The sequence below is a fragment of the Syngnathus typhle genome, linkage group LG17 (assembly GCF_033458585.1).
Source record: "Syngnathus typhle isolate RoL2023-S1 ecotype Sweden linkage group LG17, RoL_Styp_1.0, whole genome shotgun sequence".
Lineage (NCBI taxonomy): Eukaryota > Metazoa > Chordata > Actinopteri > Syngnathiformes > Syngnathidae > Syngnathus > Syngnathus typhle.
The window spans coordinates 6,997,904-7,014,458 of NC_083754.1; the positions used below are offsets into that span (position 1 = coordinate 6,997,904).

Sequence of the window (16,555 nt, forward strand, 5' to 3'; positions counted from 1 at the left end):
ATATTTTTAAAATAGCTTATATTTGTTACATGTATATATTTTAATATTCACAGGTGAGTTTTGAAGAAATAAATAAAGTCGTTTTTATTTTCTTCGTTCGTTCGCGCTTCGACGTTGGCGCCGAAACCCTAAGCCAATCACACAATCGCTAACAAACAGCTAGCCCCTCCCTCCCATCCACTTTGACACCTTCCTCCGACTTCGGCAACTTCCAAACATTTGCGAGCGCTTTGGGAGCATGTCTGCCATCCAAGCTCTGGAGCAGTGGTGCCGGTCTCAGTGTGACGGCTACCGGGATGTGAATATCACCAACATGACCACGTCGTTCCGGAGCGGACTGGCTTTCTGTGCCCTCATCCACAAACACAGACCAGACCTCATGTAAGTACAGCACACTCATTATTAGACCTGCCCCACACATTGTATGGGGGACACTAAACGCATTCATTTTTCTTTGTGGCGTTTTATATTAAATAAATAATTATTATACGCTAACATACAAAAGTAACACCACAGCCACACGTGCTAGCAATTAGCATCTATATATAACAACAGAGGAACACAAACAGTGCAGAAGCACATGGAGACAATATTTTCCATTTAAGGGTTGGTTTTGACCGATGCAGATGTGTTAAACCAAACAAACTTTTTTTTGTTGCTCTGTTCTTCCTCAATCCTACTCCAAAAGTTAAAAAATAAATGCCGTTCTACTTCAGGTAAGTTCTTAGATTCTTTAGGAAGTATCTAGTTGTCAAATGTTTTGCTGTAAGGAGAAATGACACTTCTTTGTATGTGTGTCCAGTGATTACGACTCTCTCCGCATGGAAGACGTGTTTGACAACAACAAGCTGGTGAGACGTCGCCTCTTTCGTCCCTTTAAAACTGGACGTGTGATGTCACGCCTCCAGCAATGTGTGCTATTGAGATAAGGGCAGCTGGAGGGCACATCTTTACTCCTCCTTGGTCTGGCTTTAAGGGTAATTTTAGTGTTAATTAGTATTACTCAAAGTTTATTGCTATTTGGTATGCCCTTAAACTCAACAAGAATGCAACTCCCTAATATGGATAGAAAAAGTCACTCTGTAGCATCTTGGAAAGTGTTCCCAACAGTATAATAGTACTCTTATTTGAGTACAATTTTTGTCTACTCAGCCCACCTTTGCTCAATTCTTGTGTGCGTACATCTTCCTGGTCCTGCTTTCGTCCACTTGACCTCTCTTGTTATGATAACCTTGAATAGGACCCTCCTGTGATAGCAGTCATTTCTCCTTTTTTCTTTTTTTTTTCTTTGCGACATTTCCTCAGCGGCATGTCATGTCAATAAATGACCATCTCGCGGAAGTTAACTTCCTGCGAGCATCCTGCAGCACTGAGACCATTTACAAGACTCCCACCCAGTCTCCTGGTAAAGGAAACATGAGTTTGGTAACGGACACCTTTGTATATTTCATGACGTGTCACCTTTCTCGCACTGTCGTTAGATAAGAAACAATTTGGACAAAAGTGGCTCTTGTCACAGTCAGACTTTACATTTAAAAATCATGTCCAAGTTGCTCCCCTGTTGTATCCCGTCAGGAAGTGAGCTGTTGAGGTCTATTTCAAGCCGATTGTATTGTGCGACTGATGACGCGGGTCTCCTGAATGTGAGTTTTCCTTCTGAAAGGCTTTTCAAGTGGCTGAGGAGGAATTGGGTATCCCAGCTCTGCTGGACGCGGAAGACATGGTGGCCTTAAGGATTCCCGACAGACTGAGCATTCTCACCTACGTCTCTCAGTACTACAACTACTTTAAAGTGCCTCAAGCGAAGAAAAATCTCCCAGTGGCCCCCAAAGCCTCGGCAACCAAACCCGCCGTTAAGAATCAGGCTCCTTCCCCTGTCGCCAGCCAGATGTCTCCCAAGGTGGCGAAAGCTGACTCTGAGGTGGGGTTGTTTTTTTTCGGTATACCTGCACATCTTTGATGAGGTTGTATTGTGACGGTGGTGGTTGTTTTCCAGGAGCCGAACAGCAACAAAAGTGGAACGCTCAATAGTAAATGTGTGACCTGCAAAGGTCACGTTCATCTTGTCCAACGACATTTCGTGGATGGGAAACTCTTTCACAGGCGCTGTTTCATGTAAGTATTTTGAGAAATACAGGAGTGTAGTAGGACTCCGTGTTCATCTCAGAGGGCAGCCATTTTGTCTTTGCTGTTGACTGTTTGAGTAATCCGATTTGTTTTTGGTGACACTCTTCCAGTTGCTGTGAATGTTCCGGCACGCTTCACGCAGGAGGCTACAAAGCTGGGAAGAAGCCCGACACTTTTGTTTGCCGCGTACACCCCGAGAAGGCTTCTGAACCTTCCACCGGGGCTCAAGTCAAGCCTGCGGCCAGCTTGTCAGAAAACCTCATCGGCATCCAGCCTGCACCTTCTTGCAAGCCCGTCCAGCCAGTCCCTCCGACTCAATGCTGGACAACCTCGGCTCAGAAAACTCAAGCGGCCCGGCAGAACTTTCTCCAAGCAGCGCCGCCGCCTCCTGCAGCGTTCCCGCAATGGCCGCAAATCAGTACGAGAAAGAAACTGGCTGAGCAAAACTGCAATAATAACAACAAACGTCCGTTTACTATTCGCTCAGCGGAGAGACGGTAAGTGTTGATTTTGTACCCTTTTTCGTCCTACTGTTTTGTTTTAACAATTAAGATGATGAATTGTGAATCTCGCTCTGCAGCTTTGGAGGAGAGTCCAGTCCAGCTGAAAGTTCCACTGCGCCGAAAGTCAAAAGCAGCAAAAATCCAGCAAAGAACTTTCCTCCCGAGGCGATCAAATGCAGCAACGCGAGACCACCGACGGACGCCGGTGAGCAAAGTCACCACTTCTTGTCGTCATCATCTTCTCATATAAAATAAACGGCAAAATAAAATACATTTTGCCAACAGATCCTCCTCCCAAGTGTCAACATGTGGAAAGCAAAGCCGAGGCGCCAAGGTAAAGCCTATCAGGATCACTAAGTGGCTTATTAGAGCCGTCGCTCTTGATCTTGTCTAATCTCACTCGCATCTCTAAACTTATCCCCCCCCCAGCAAGCCTTCTCATTGCTATCTTCCGCTAATGACTCCAGTGCGACTCCGGCCTCTCTCTCCTCTCGTATTGCTCCATCGTATGTTTCTTCCTATTGTGCAGAGAAGACGCCGAATCTGCTGGAAAAGAACATCAGTATGACTTCGTGTCCACGTCTTTCTCCAGCGTCCCCTTAAGTCCTGCCAAGAAGAAATGTATGTAGAAAATTTGTTTCAATTAAAGAAAGATAAAATTCATTAGAATGTTCTTTTGCAAATTCCAAGCCTTTTTGTTTGTGTTAAAAATTGGAGTGCAGAGCATTAAGTAAAGCTGGCTGTCCTTATTCTAGCTGAGCCTTCCGGGCAGCGCTCGCCTGTCAAATCCACGACAAAATGGCCAGCTACAGAATCCATTCGCTCGCCGACCTGCAAGGGAGACGTCCTGTCAGGTGCGCCATCTTTTGGCTTTTTCCGGTATTTTCAGATGTGAACAAAAGCTGCCAACTAATCCCAATTCATCGACCTCTTAGGTGCTAAAAAGGGAAAGTATTTGTCACCCACCAACGCTCCCGGCGCAGAAATGAGGTCACCCTCGGTAAATTCCCTCCATTAAGTCTCTTATGAGATTAATTAACAGCGTGACATGTACGCTGTCCAAAAAATGGACATTTTTCATTTAACTTATCAAGTCAGAATTTTTTTTATTTAATTATGCAAAGATTTGAATAGGCCTCTATAGCACTTTGTTTTATACCAGCCCCAGTCTTATCACATCCCGGTGGAGCGGATTGAGAACGAGCTGGACCAGATCGAGAAGAGCCTGGTGCTGCTAGAGAGGGAAGGTGTGGAGCTGGAGAGGAAACTCCGCCGCTGCGAGGAAGGTACGCCATTGCTTTCATGGTGGTGCAGAACTAATCCTAATGTTTTTCATCGGTTATGTTATATTGGTGCTTTCTAGAGGGCGGGGGCGACCTGCTGATGGATCCTCTGATGGTTGACTGGTTCAAGCTCATCCGAAAGAAGCAAATGTTCATCAGGAAGGAGTCTGAACTTGTCTACACGTGAGTAATATCGACCTCAAAAAATCCATATTGGTGTGTTTCTTAAACTTATGTGTGATATTTTGTGATATTTCAGAGCAAGGACTCAAGAGCTGGAGCGGCAACAGCCACGTGTTGAGCAGGAACTTCGCAGGCTCCTGGAAAAGCCAGGTAAGAGTTGATGTGGCGCTCCGGCACTTGTGCTTTTTGAGCTGACTCTCCCGTCGGGCGGGATAGATCACGTCAAGTCGTCCGAGGAGCGAGCCCGTGAGAAGATGCTGATGTGCAACCTGATGGAAATTGTCAATGGTAGGAACGCCATTGTGAAGGTCCTGGATGACGACCGCCTCAGGTGGGGGCATTTCTGTTCAATTGGAAGGAAGAACAAATCTGTCATTTTTATTATTTCAATTATGAAAGAAAATGTTTCCGTTCATTTTCAGGGAATTGGCGGAGGATGAGCAGCTAAACACAATGATGACAAATTTGGGTAAGTCGTGTGTGTTTTTTTTAAGACAATCTTTATTTAATTAATTTAATTATTTATTATTTATTTAATTTAATTTTAATTTTATGTTTTACCATTTTTAGTTATTCTCGTTTGTTCTTTTTTTTTCTTTCCTTTTGTTATCAATAGGAATAAAGAAAGGCAAACCTAAAAGGAAATCCTCCATCTCGAAACTGTTTGGTCGAAGACGTAAGCGACGAGTGGAATAATGTTCGGTAATTCGATAAAGCGTTGAGACATTTTGATGTCATAAAGCACATACCGATTTGAACATTGTAACTTAAACTTTTTATCACTGTAATTAGTTAAGATTTGTGATCGTAAAAATCAAAGAGGTAAGAATATGGTTTTTAGCTCCCACTAATCTATACGCAGCATTAATCAATACTGCCTGCTTGGAATAAGAATTGATCTGATTAATTGATCAATTTTCAATCCCAGATGGTGCTCGCTTTGGGCAATATCACCCTCTGCTGTCGTCACTATAACCTCACACTACAAGATATTTATTCAGAGACATTCTTTTATCGAGCCTTTTCTGACTTGGGTCGGTCGGAAGTGTCAAAGATAAAGTTAGCCCCAATTATAGGTGTGTGAGCACGCCGCTTAATTAATGGCAGGATTAATGTTAGAATGCAGCATAAACCATTTTTTTTGTTTGGCCTTGGCTGAGGTCTGATATTTGTTTTCTTGTAATGTAAAAAAAATGAAAGACTATTTGCTGTGTTTATTATTCACACATTGTCATTGGTTTTCTGTCACTTACTCATATTACCTGCACGTCATATGACACACACACACAAACGCACATGCACACACACACCTCGACCATCCTATAGTTATTCTTTCCATTCTACCTTTTAATAATAACTTATCAGTGTGTGCTACTTTAATGAATCATTAAAAAAAAATGTAGCCAATCAGGTGGCGCGAGGTCAAAAGTAGGTCGTGGGCTGTTGAAATCGTTCCTGCTGCATTATGTGCATATTAGACACACGTGTAATCCTTCCACAGCCTCCCAGCCAAATTGAAATTATTTCATTAATAATTCCAATAATGGATTTTAACAAATTTCCTAATGGATTTTAACAAATTTCCTGTAACGACATTAGCGGGAGAAGACAGAGGGGTGGGGGAGGACGCGGGGGTCTTGTTAATTAAGTAAGCCACACGTGTTGAGCAGCCTCCATTTTGTACTGTAGGTGGCAGCCTGGCTATGCTCTATCACACACACTCTTACACACACACACACATAGCCGCCACTTGCAAAATCCAATTTGCCTCACTTGCAGACAGTTAATTTCTTTGCTAATTTTATAAATGGTGTAAAAAAAAAAGTTTGAGCTGTGCCGATGCTGTAGCGCTATGTGAAAGAGGATTAGCTCCCGCGCTAGCTTATGGCGGCCAAGGCTTATAAACTATAGTGCGGCCTTATCACACGTCTGACGTGCTTTAATTAAACATTACTCTTTGCTAATATCTGCGCGGCGATTGCGGCGCACCTAAATGTGCGGCCTCCTCGCTTTTAGCATTTTAGCCGGGAAAGGAAAGCACGCTGTAGCAACTTTAAACTTCGGTGTCCAGCAAATCCTTTGAAGATTAGCGTGTGCGCTAAAGCTGAAGAGTAGTATTCACACATGCAGCACGTACAAGCTAAAATATTCTGCAGCCGATTTTTATTACTCCGCCTACTTTTTTTCCACTTCTTCCATTTTTTCAGCCAATTTAAACCCTTCACATTCTAATAGATTCAAAACAATTCAGGATTTTTTGGGGGTTGCAATTATGCATAACAAAAGATAAAATGTAGATGAACTGCAACAATATGACACAACTCGCGTTGAGATGCGTGAAATGGAGATCACAGTCGGAACTGAGTTCTGAAATGATGTTTGGAGTCTCTGTGAGGAAAAAAAAAGAGGAAGAAGTGGCACACGGATGATGCGTCTGACAGTCGAGACTTGAATGTGTGATATTAGAGTTAATTAAAGCTTTGCGCCCCATCTCCTGCAAACGCTCGCACTGGTGCAATTAAGAATCAAAGGCGAGGGCTTAGTGTCAGGGGGGTGGGTGGGGGCGCGCGATACATGCTTGCAAACGGCAACGGGGACCCGATTCGCCCGGCTAGCGCCGAGCGACAAGCATTAACAACAGACCCAAATTAGAGGGACATTAATATTCATAAGTCAAACAATTTGTGCTCGCGCGCGTGATGAAACGGAATCCTCGGAGGTGAGCGCTCCTGTCCGGGCTGCTCATTAGAATATACCATTAGCCGTCAAGTGCTTCATCTGGATGAAAAGTCTCTTTTGGACTGAATTTGTAATCTTGTTTGGGGAACTTTGACATAGAAATAGTATCAATAGGTACACCCACGCATAACATGAACATTCATGTGGTTGGTGTACAAAGGAGGTCCTCATATATTGCTTGACTTGATCAAGTTGTTGAAATATTCTATCGTAAATTAGTTTAGCCCAAAATGGTTCTCATTTTCAGTTTGAGGCAAGGCAGCTTTATTTAGAAAAACAAGAGCTCAAGATTTTCATAAAACAAGTATAAATATTAAGTGCCTAGTAGCTTACTAACATGAGTAATAGAATGTAAAGTGCGGGATTTAAAAATGATTAAAAAAGAATAGGTCACATTTTCTGTCTGTGTGATTTTATTTTTTGCGCGTGTGAATGATACACGAAAATGGTAAGACTGCAAGAAGCCGATGCTTTTATTATTCTTATTTTACACTTGTCCACGATATTTTTCTTTGCAAAAATATATATCATAATTGATGCTCTAAAAAAAATGCGCATCCTGATTTTTAGTGAACTCAAAATATTTTATTTTTAACGAATAAACATGTAAGTTTTAATAAACGTGTGACTATGGCCTTTGATTTCACCTGCAACAAAACAGTCATCTCTGTTTTGATGTACTGAACATAATTTATGCCAGTATCATAAAATTGAAGCTAAATGAGTGATAATCAAAATATTAGGAACCATAAGTACACATAGTTTTATTTATGAATGACTACATTCATCTTTCTATAAAAAAAAAAAAAACTTCCCTAGACAGTACCTAATCTTGTGACCCAGGGCACACACAAGCACAGTTGCATCATCTTTAGCCCCCCCCCCCCCCGGCAAATGGCTGCCACTGGCCTTTAATTACGATGCTCCAGGTAATTTGATCAGGCTCATTAGCTCTGATGAGTAAACGAGAAGGGCGCCTCTAATTCATCGGGCCCATCCGCGCCCTAGATGAGGCTTCTCATCAGCGCCGTCATAATATTTGAATAGCAAGCTTAAAGCCTCAGATCTGAGCCTCCACAGATCGGCTTGTCACTTGGATCTTTTTTTTTTTTTTTTCTTAACTCGCGTCCTCGCATGCTTTTAAAGCTTGTTTGTTTACATTCTGTCACTTGAAATGAGATTCTCACACCTGCTGCAAACAAAAAAATTGCATTGTTTTGTTACCTTTTGACTGGCAAAGATCCATTTTCCGTGCCACGCGGCACTAGCGCTGAAAGCAGGGCGCGTAGAAAATTTGCATTGACGAGAAATTATGCATGGCGGGCGAGTGGGGAAATGAAATATCTGTAGTGCATGACTGGTAGACTTGACAAGTGCAGCTTTCATCCATCTCAAATGAATAATTTTCACTTGCCTTAACCAACCGTAATCCAAGCATGTTATCAGTGGGTGCGCAGGATTCTGACAGATTTTTTTTTTTTTTTTCGGCTGAACGGCGTCGCAACTTTCGACTCAATGCCGCAGATTCACACGAGCAACACTCGTGGTCTGAGCCACTCATTTTTTATCCTCTCCCGCCGTGTGTCGGGATCAGTGAAATTCCCTTGCAACACAATACGTGCTCGCGAGGCCGGGCCCCGAAAGATAGCGTCCTCGCTGGTCGCGTTCCACCCGTGATTCAGTCTTTTCACGGGGATGTGGTGTGAAGACCTCTTTTTCACCCCGTGGCCCTTTGTCCTCTATTTCAGGGCCCGTCTATGCTAATATGCTACGCTAATGCACTCAGTGGGCCGCAACATTAAGCAGCGGCCTAGTGTGGCGAGCTCAGATTATTCCACTTGTCCGATTTAAAGTCCTTTTTACCCTTTAGGGCCACTGTACATCTTGTGTTAACTCATTCAGTGCTAGCTAAGGCAGAACTCTCCGTACTGTTAGCCGTCGTGGAGCATTTCGAGTGAGCTTTCAAAATGTCTTCTATGACAATATAAGTGCTGAATCGATGGAGTTAATGTCAAGTCGAAAAGTTTCTTTGCAATATGTTGTCTGAATATGGTGTACCGATGCATATTGTATTTGTGGAATATGAATTAAGCAGTAAAATCTGCCTGTTTTTATCCATCCTCAGGAGGCGGCCATTTTGTCACTTGCTGTTGACTAAAGTTGCCAACAGTGTTCAGAGCTCAGGTAACGACTCAAGTAAACTTGTTTTCTAACTTTCGTTATGTGATGTTTGCAAACTGAGCCATTGTTTGATATTGTAAATTTGAAAGAGGGAAATCGGCGACTAACGTAACGTAATTGAGTGCCCTCTTCAATCGGAGAGATGGCTGTAGAGTCTTTTTATTATGTACACCTTTGGGAGATAAATGTGTTAGTCTCGAGAAAAAATTCTTTAATGATAGCAAAAAATAAGGGACGCAAAGGCGCTTGGGAATTTGGAGGGGTGTGTATCATTGCGCAATTTTTAATTTAGTTTTGTCACAAGCTTCTCCCACTTTCATCCCACTCATTCTCATTCACGCGCCATATCCCGTTAACCAAATACTCCCGACAATAAACAATTAAATGCGTAATTTGTATTTACGAGGCTAATCCGCGTGATAGCTGCTAATGCGCGGGGTTACCTGGCTATTTTTCAATATCCACTTTCACACAAGCCCCGGCGATAAGAATATTAACCTCCTCGGTTTCAGGTAACTTTGAACGCTTGAACATCTTGTCTTAAAGAGCCGAGCGCGTGAGCGGGAGTCTCAGCCTTGGCATTTAGTGACATTTTAAGCCTTTTAACAGAATCCAGATGGGGATTTGCCGTTTCCACCAAAGGGAAATAATTTATATCCTCCATTTCGCCGAAACTGGGTAGAGGGATTAAATACAGCACAGAGATTTGTATGTGGTGCAAGTAAAACAATGTTGTGACTCAGTTAATACATTTGCTCTCATCCACTTTCATGTTTTTATTTGTTATTTTTATTTTAAATGGAAGTCGTTACTCATCGAGCTGAGGTTTGCTTTCGAGCCAGTGTGTGTGCGCTTGACACTCGTGACAGCACCAATTACTTGCATCACCTCCCGATCAATCTTCCTTAAGGCGACAATATGCGGTAATTTTAGCTCCAAATAACAGCTCCGGAATCACTTGGATTGATACGCAGGCTTCTAGTAGGAAGTAGTATAGCTTGTCTCTTGTTGCCATGGAAACCAAGAACTTTCTGAACTGATTGCAGTGGAGCAGCCAGGACCTTTTTTTTTCTTCATCATGTATATATTGTTTTAATTAATCGTCTGATAACTCGGTTCTCGGAATATACCTCTACTTAATATCAGAATCAGCATTGTCTTAAAAAAAAATCCAGATCGTCTTACACGTAAGACAATACCAGACCCGATCCTAATGCGACTTAAATCTATACTGATGATTTTCTATTGGCAAAGACGGTTACGATATTTATTTCTATTTGTTCTATTCAGTGGCGGTTGTCACCGTTTCCCAATGTCCATAGGGCGTGCCCTTGAGGCCCCTCAAAACCAAAACAATTATTCCTTTCAGCTTCTATTGTAGTTTTACACCAGTCCCTGCACATGGATCACAGTTTGTTCCACAAAGGCTCCTTGGCGTATGTTCAACGGGCCTGTGTGTGCGACAAGCAGCATTTGTGTTCGATGTGTGTGCGCGCGCTTTGATGCACTGCCTCTTTATCTCACGGACGGCAAGGTTAATGAAGTGGTGGCACTTTTGGAGGAAGTGGAAATGGGATGAGTAGCGAACAGACCAGAGGAAGCTTGGAGATGAAACGTCCGGCTCTTAGCGGCTCTAAGTGGCAATTCTGCTCTGTTCGCCACAGACAATAAGAAAGGCAAACGGGGGTCTTGGCTGGTGGGGGGTAGTGGAGGAGGAGGGGGGTGGGGGGGGTCGTCATCCTCTTAAACACAACAGACGTCTCAACGCGGACGGGTTGATTGCATCTCTTTTAGGGCGGCTCATGAGGAATGACATTTACATTGTAAATTGAGCTGTCAAGTAAGTCCGCATAAGGCTGCTGGAGTGTTTCCGTGACGCCTTTAATCCCGTTTTTGTGCTCGGACGTGTTCCCAATTGTGCTCACGTCGAGGCTAATAAGCAAAAAAAAGAATATGATGCTGCGACTTTAACGAAACGGCGTCTGATGTAAAGCAGCTCACTGTGGAAGTCCTTGCAAAGATTTTGGGAAAGCCAAATCGGCTTTTTGCACAGTGGTGGAGGGTCAGGGTCAGCGAGACAACTCTGACAATGTGTGGAAATAATTGCATAGCATGTGTTAGCTCTGGGAATGAGGAAATTATTTTGTTTATTTAACAGCATGCTCAATACCGCTTTTTGTCAGTCCGATACCATTATTAGCGTTAACCGATACCGTGCCTCGATACCTTAAGTACTTTTGTCCCGCCACTTGTCGACCAAAGCTCTTCTCCCAGGTTGTAATAGTTTTTGGATTTTCATAGTAGTTTTCCTTGGCTCGTTTGTTATTATTTATTTATTTTTCTTATTTGAGCTAGTTTAAGGGGAAAAAAAATCAGGTTTAGTTTATTTCACTCGTTGGAATAACCTTGGTTCCATGCTCATGAATGAAAAGACAAAAATAGATTTGCGTTTCCAGTTTAGACAAAGAGCAAGAACATAAGCTAATGCTAATGCTGACAATTCTTCAGCTTTTGCTTGTAATGTTCCAATTCCCTTTACATGCAAGCCAGCTAATAGGTAAACAGTCCTGTATGGTCGAAATGAAGCCGATGAATTAGCATATAGATGAGTTCCTCTCACGCAAATAGCGCTCCTTTGCCTCCCGTGTGCTCAGCTGATATCACGTATGTAAAGTGTGCGTAGGCCACCCCCAAAAAATGTACCTTCATCAATTTCAGTCATCAAGCCGTCTAATGCGAATACTTCCCCCCTCGTTATTTCCTCATTGCTCAAAAACCATACCTAAAAAGGCGGACGGCGACACTTGCCGCAGCGGCGTAATTGTTTTGACAAACAAGCTAGCAAACAAGCTAGCTTCCTTTTCCTTGTAAATCGCCATTGACGGGGGGTGAACGAACGCACCTCGTCGTCAGCGCTGACTTGTTTTTGATCCTCATTACTGTAATTCCATAAAAACAAACACGAAGCCTCTGAAGTATTTGCGGCCTAGCTGTTGTTAATATGCCCAAAGAAGCTTACGGAATTGGGTCAGCTAATTAAGCAATTAGCTTATTCCGGCTCCGCGGTCAGGGCCGCCGCTAATCCGCAGAGAGTTTCGTCTGCCGCCCCGACAAAGCGCCGCGTCTCTTCCGAAGCCATCTTTTCCCATCCGCGCGGCTAATGCGCCCATTTGCCATGCAAATCCCCGCCAGTGAATAGCTTGTTTATTGTCAACTTGCTACACGGAGACATTTATGTAGCGCCGCTCAAGTGTTCTGCACTCGGCGTCGGGAGCTGTGTTAACACACATGAAATCCCAGACAGATTATGAGCGGGCGTGAAAGCCGACACGCGTAAGCGACGCGTGTTTTCCTCGGCGTCAGCGCCGCTTCGCTAAATGCTCCCCGTCGCAGCCGTCGGTTTCTTGCGCTGATTGGTGACTGTTGATTTGCTCTGTTGTTCAGATTATGTGATGTGTTGTTGTGTGTCTGATGTATGCTAATATGCAAGTTGTGCATAAATGTCAGAAAATTTAGGAATTTTAGTTTTTTATAAAAACAATCAATTGTCACATTATTCTTTATTTTTTTCCCTCCCCTATTTACAGATTCCAAATCCTTTTCATTGTTTCAGATAAAAAGATAAACAAATTATTTTTATTATTGTTATTCTAATAAATGAATATACAGTAAAATGAATCTTATTACCAAAAATGTCAGCTTAAATCAAATTTATGAAAATGTTCTATTTGCTTTTGAACCTTTATTTGTCTTAATCTATTTTTTATTTAATTGCAATCTATTCAATATTACCTAAACAACAAAAAGCATAAATGTGAACAAAGTCATCACGCTACAACTTCGAAGTGGCGAACCAGTTGCATGTGAGCTGAGTCAATGGCAGTTGAGTCATTTTGTCGACAGATGCGATCGACCGCTACCTCATTGCCGTTGGCCCGACTGAACGATAATACGTTTTCCGCGCTGAAACGTGACGAAGGTGTGCCACGATATGCTAATAGCGCTTTAACGAGAGCGAGGCGAGGCGGACGAAGTGCAGCTCATTGAAGGGAAAGGCTTCAAATGCATTGTTAGCGGGTGGAGGGGGGCGGGGGGGGGGGGGTCTGATGCCACTTTACAGGCATGCTGATGATATGCAAGGTGTGCAAATGCATTTGCAATCTCGCTCATCCCCTTTCCCGTCGCTTCCCATTCAAGGCGTTCATTAAGCTTACGCGTATCATCAACCCGATGTGGCAGGGATAAAAAGCATGTGAGCGACTGCCGGAATTCAAACAAGCATTCTCATTTGCGAAGGTCATTACAGAGCGGCATACATTAGGAAATCTGCTAATTATCAAATGGCTTAACTTCACATTCACTGGGATTATGTCTGCTCATTTGGAATATGTTGATCCCCGCTTTCCCTTTCCCTCCTTTTGCTCGCCACCAGACGCTTGACAAGCCATGTTCCCTCTCCTTGTCGGTCATCTGCGCCGACTGGGGCCAGGCGGTCAAAGTGGGCCCCGATTCATATTTGCGTCAACGCTCGCCGAGCCCGATGATGATCTCGGCATTGAGATTTCATATCGCTTTTCAAATTGCGTCAAGATCCTTTTCCTTGCACTTTAGGATTACTTGGCTCAGCCTTTACTGCATGTGACATTTATCACCATTAGAAACTGGAGATTGAATAATCCGCCATCTAATAACGTCCCGCTTGTCGCAGGGGACACGCAATATTGTGTTCCTCATCCCTCAAGTACATGTTTTTATTTTTACAGTTAAGCATCAGTCTTGTTGGAAAATATATTATTGGTTGAATTCCCAATCTAATATTACTGAGGAATTTCGTCATCATGTGTTTTTTACAATTAGGGAATATTTTATTTCCTAGAAGTGTAATTCCACATCCACTGCAGTAGGTGGCAGTAGCTCCTCCTGCAAAATTTTCTCGAGCAATTATTCTATATATAGTCGTGCTGGCGATATTTTCTTCTTCCTATAATAAATGTGAAAATTTTAATTAGCCTCATAAAACATTTGCCCAGAGTTGGGAAAAAAAACTTTTTTTTGTTTAACTGAATCGTTTTGTTGGTTTGGTATTGTCCTCGCTACCAGTCGGAAGGTCTTCCGAGATGATTTCTATTTAACGGCGGGACCTTGTCAGAGACCGGACCGCTCCTCCGCCTTGTTGGACGAAATCACTGTGATTTTAGTCTATTGAATAATCCAGTGGCCAATTAAGTGGGGCGGCAGTGCCGGGATCTATAAAAGGTTAATAAGCCTCTGCTGCAGTGTGTTTCTCTTGAGCAAATGTCACTTAGACGCGGGTCAAGATCTCCCTCCAGATCTAAATTTAATCACGCCGCATCACATCGCCCCATCCTCACCCTCATTAGTCCTCCCCGGCTCGAGCGGGAGTCCGATCTGTCCTGCTTTTGCCGTTTTTACTTCCTAAGTGAACAACTCCAGAGGTCTGCGAGCCACATCTCTGCATCATGTCCTCTCTTGACCCCCCTCGAGTCTGTGACCTTATAGAACAAGGATGGAGAAACTTTGTGGACCCTACATTAATTAAAAACAAAAAAAATGTGGTCACACGATCCGCATGGTTTTTATACTCGGTGGTGTCACGCAAAAGCGAGACGGCGCACTGACGTTAAAAAGGAATTACGCACTGAAAATGGGCAATAATTCTCAGGGCCCCTACAGAAACGATTAACATAATTCTGATAAATAAGCAGATGGTAGAATGTGAGAATTGCGCTAGATTTATCTTAATTAATATCTTGAACCTACTCAGTGAAAGGTAAATGGCTCCGGCGGGGCCACAGATATTTCTGTTTTCCGTGTGCGCGCGTGTGTCATTCGCGTGGTCTTGACATGTCGTAGTGGCCTGAGGATATTAAGTTGCTCTCCAGGTATACATCAAACCCAGGCAAGCTGCTGATAACACACACATATACACACGTGCACACACACACTGGTGTTTGTTTCACATCAGAGCACGATGTGTTCTTTCTCTGGCATTCACGTCCCAGAGATTAGTCCGAGCCCAACCTTTTCCTTTTAATGAAAGAAACTCAGTTGTGTTTCCATGGCGATACAACTCACCACAGTGTAAACGTGCAAAACATTACACACAAACAGAAATGTATACACACACACCAAAAGTAGCTGTTATGTTATTTTGCCCGCAACACATCCTAATGAGTGTGGATTTCTTGGTTTGCTGTCAAATAAAGTGTGACTTTGTTTCGCTCAGATTAAGGCAATTAAAATGTTAATTATTACAAGTGGAAAGGGGACAAATGGATTCAAATAAATTGATGTATTTTTTTTTTCCCCCTCCTTAATTAATTCACTGGGTTCCTACTGCGCTGGGTAATTACGCTTAAGTGTTTAATTACATATTTTGATGGGATTCTCAATTAGTGCGGCTTAATAAATGATCACATGACTGTCTCTCAGGTGCTTTGAAATGAAATATTACATTACAGCCCGGTCGGGAGGTGTGCGTCTGACGCCGCGGAATCTCCCCATGTCGCCGGGAAAAAAACAATGCACGCGTTTACGTTTTAATTAGCGTTACAGAGATGAATGTGAATGTGATCCGTTTGATGCCATCACATGTGGGAAAGGAGAGCCGCAGCCCCTTTTGTACTTTTGGCCAACCATTCAAGCACGCATCCAACACGCAAATACTACAGTGCACAATTACACTTAATAAGAGATGTCGTACATCGGCACTTGTGACTCATATTTTTTCCAGTAATTGAAAAACAAGTTTAAATGTTACAAGAGCACGCTAAAATGCAAATTATCTCTAAATGCTATTTTGTCTCACACAGAGGCACAGCGGATGGATGAAAGAGCCGCATGCATGTCAAGAGCCGCGGGTTGTAGACCCTTAGCGCATGGCGAGTTGTGATTAACAATATCTCTCGGAGGCGGAGTCAAGCCAGCACTTCTTTTTTTCCATCGCATCTTCTCATCAGGTAAGCAAGCACACACAATCCACTGAGACGGTCGTGCAATCCTGTCTGCCGTCACTCACATACTACTACATACACATACTTTTCATTCGGCAGACCTGATTGGTTTAAAAAAAAAAAAGAGTCGGTTCGTCACCACAGGGGGGCGCTACTCTTTCCATGAAAATATATGAAGTTATGTTGAAAGTGGTGGAATGATGAAAGAAAAGGAAATTTTGGATTTGCAGAATTTGTCAATTGGGGAAATCGTAGTTGTTGTAAAGAGAAATATAATAGAAATATAGAAATTGAATTTTAAATGATGACCAAAAAAAACTAACCAATCAGTAGCTTGAATAAAGTCGTATCGGGAGAAAGCGAGATAACAACAATAATAAACTGAGGATTTTTTTTTTTCGTGGTGTTCCCTGCTGCTTCGAATTTTCTAACTGAAAACACATTTTTTGTTTGGCGTTCTCTAACAGTATGCGCTCAAAGGTGTCACAGCGTATTCTCGACACGTGTAATAAGGCGAACGTGATACGGAAGGGGAATCCGCAGAGCTCCGGGACATTGTTACCTT

The 16,555-nt window shown here is 42.9% G+C and overlaps 1 protein-coding gene across 6 annotated transcripts; it reads left to right on the forward strand.

Moving 5' to 3' along the window:
• The first annotated feature begins 195 nt into the window (after positions 1-195).
• On the forward strand, positions 196-15,992 carry micall2a (mical-like 2a). 6 transcript variants are annotated; one of them, XR_009718508.1, is made up of 19 exons: positions 196-381; positions 803-851; positions 1,306-1,425; positions 1,664-1,921; positions 1,997-2,115; positions 2,238-2,624; positions 2,708-2,835; positions 2,916-2,964; positions 3,160-3,251; positions 3,386-3,484; positions 3,566-3,630; positions 3,793-3,916; positions 3,994-4,096; positions 4,173-4,246; positions 4,313-4,427; positions 4,519-4,565; positions 4,713-4,798; positions 8,961-9,019; positions 15,850-15,992. XR_009718508.1 is itself a non-coding variant. In XM_061302727.1 (19 exons), exons 1-18 carry the CDS (start codon positions 239-241, stop codon positions 8,987-8,989), a joined length of 2,061 nt encoding a protein of 686 aa, XP_061158711.1. In that variant the 5' UTR covers positions 196-238; the 3' UTR covers positions 8,990-9,019; positions 15,850-15,992. The 6 variants fall into 6 exon arrangements, 5 of the variants coding, with proteins under 5 accessions (XP_061158711.1, XP_061158712.1, XP_061158713.1 ...); XM_061302727.1 differs by having other exon boundaries at positions 4,713-4,772; XM_061302728.1 differs by lacking the exon at positions 4,713-4,798.
• The last annotated feature ends 563 nt before the right edge of the window (positions 15,993-16,555 follow it).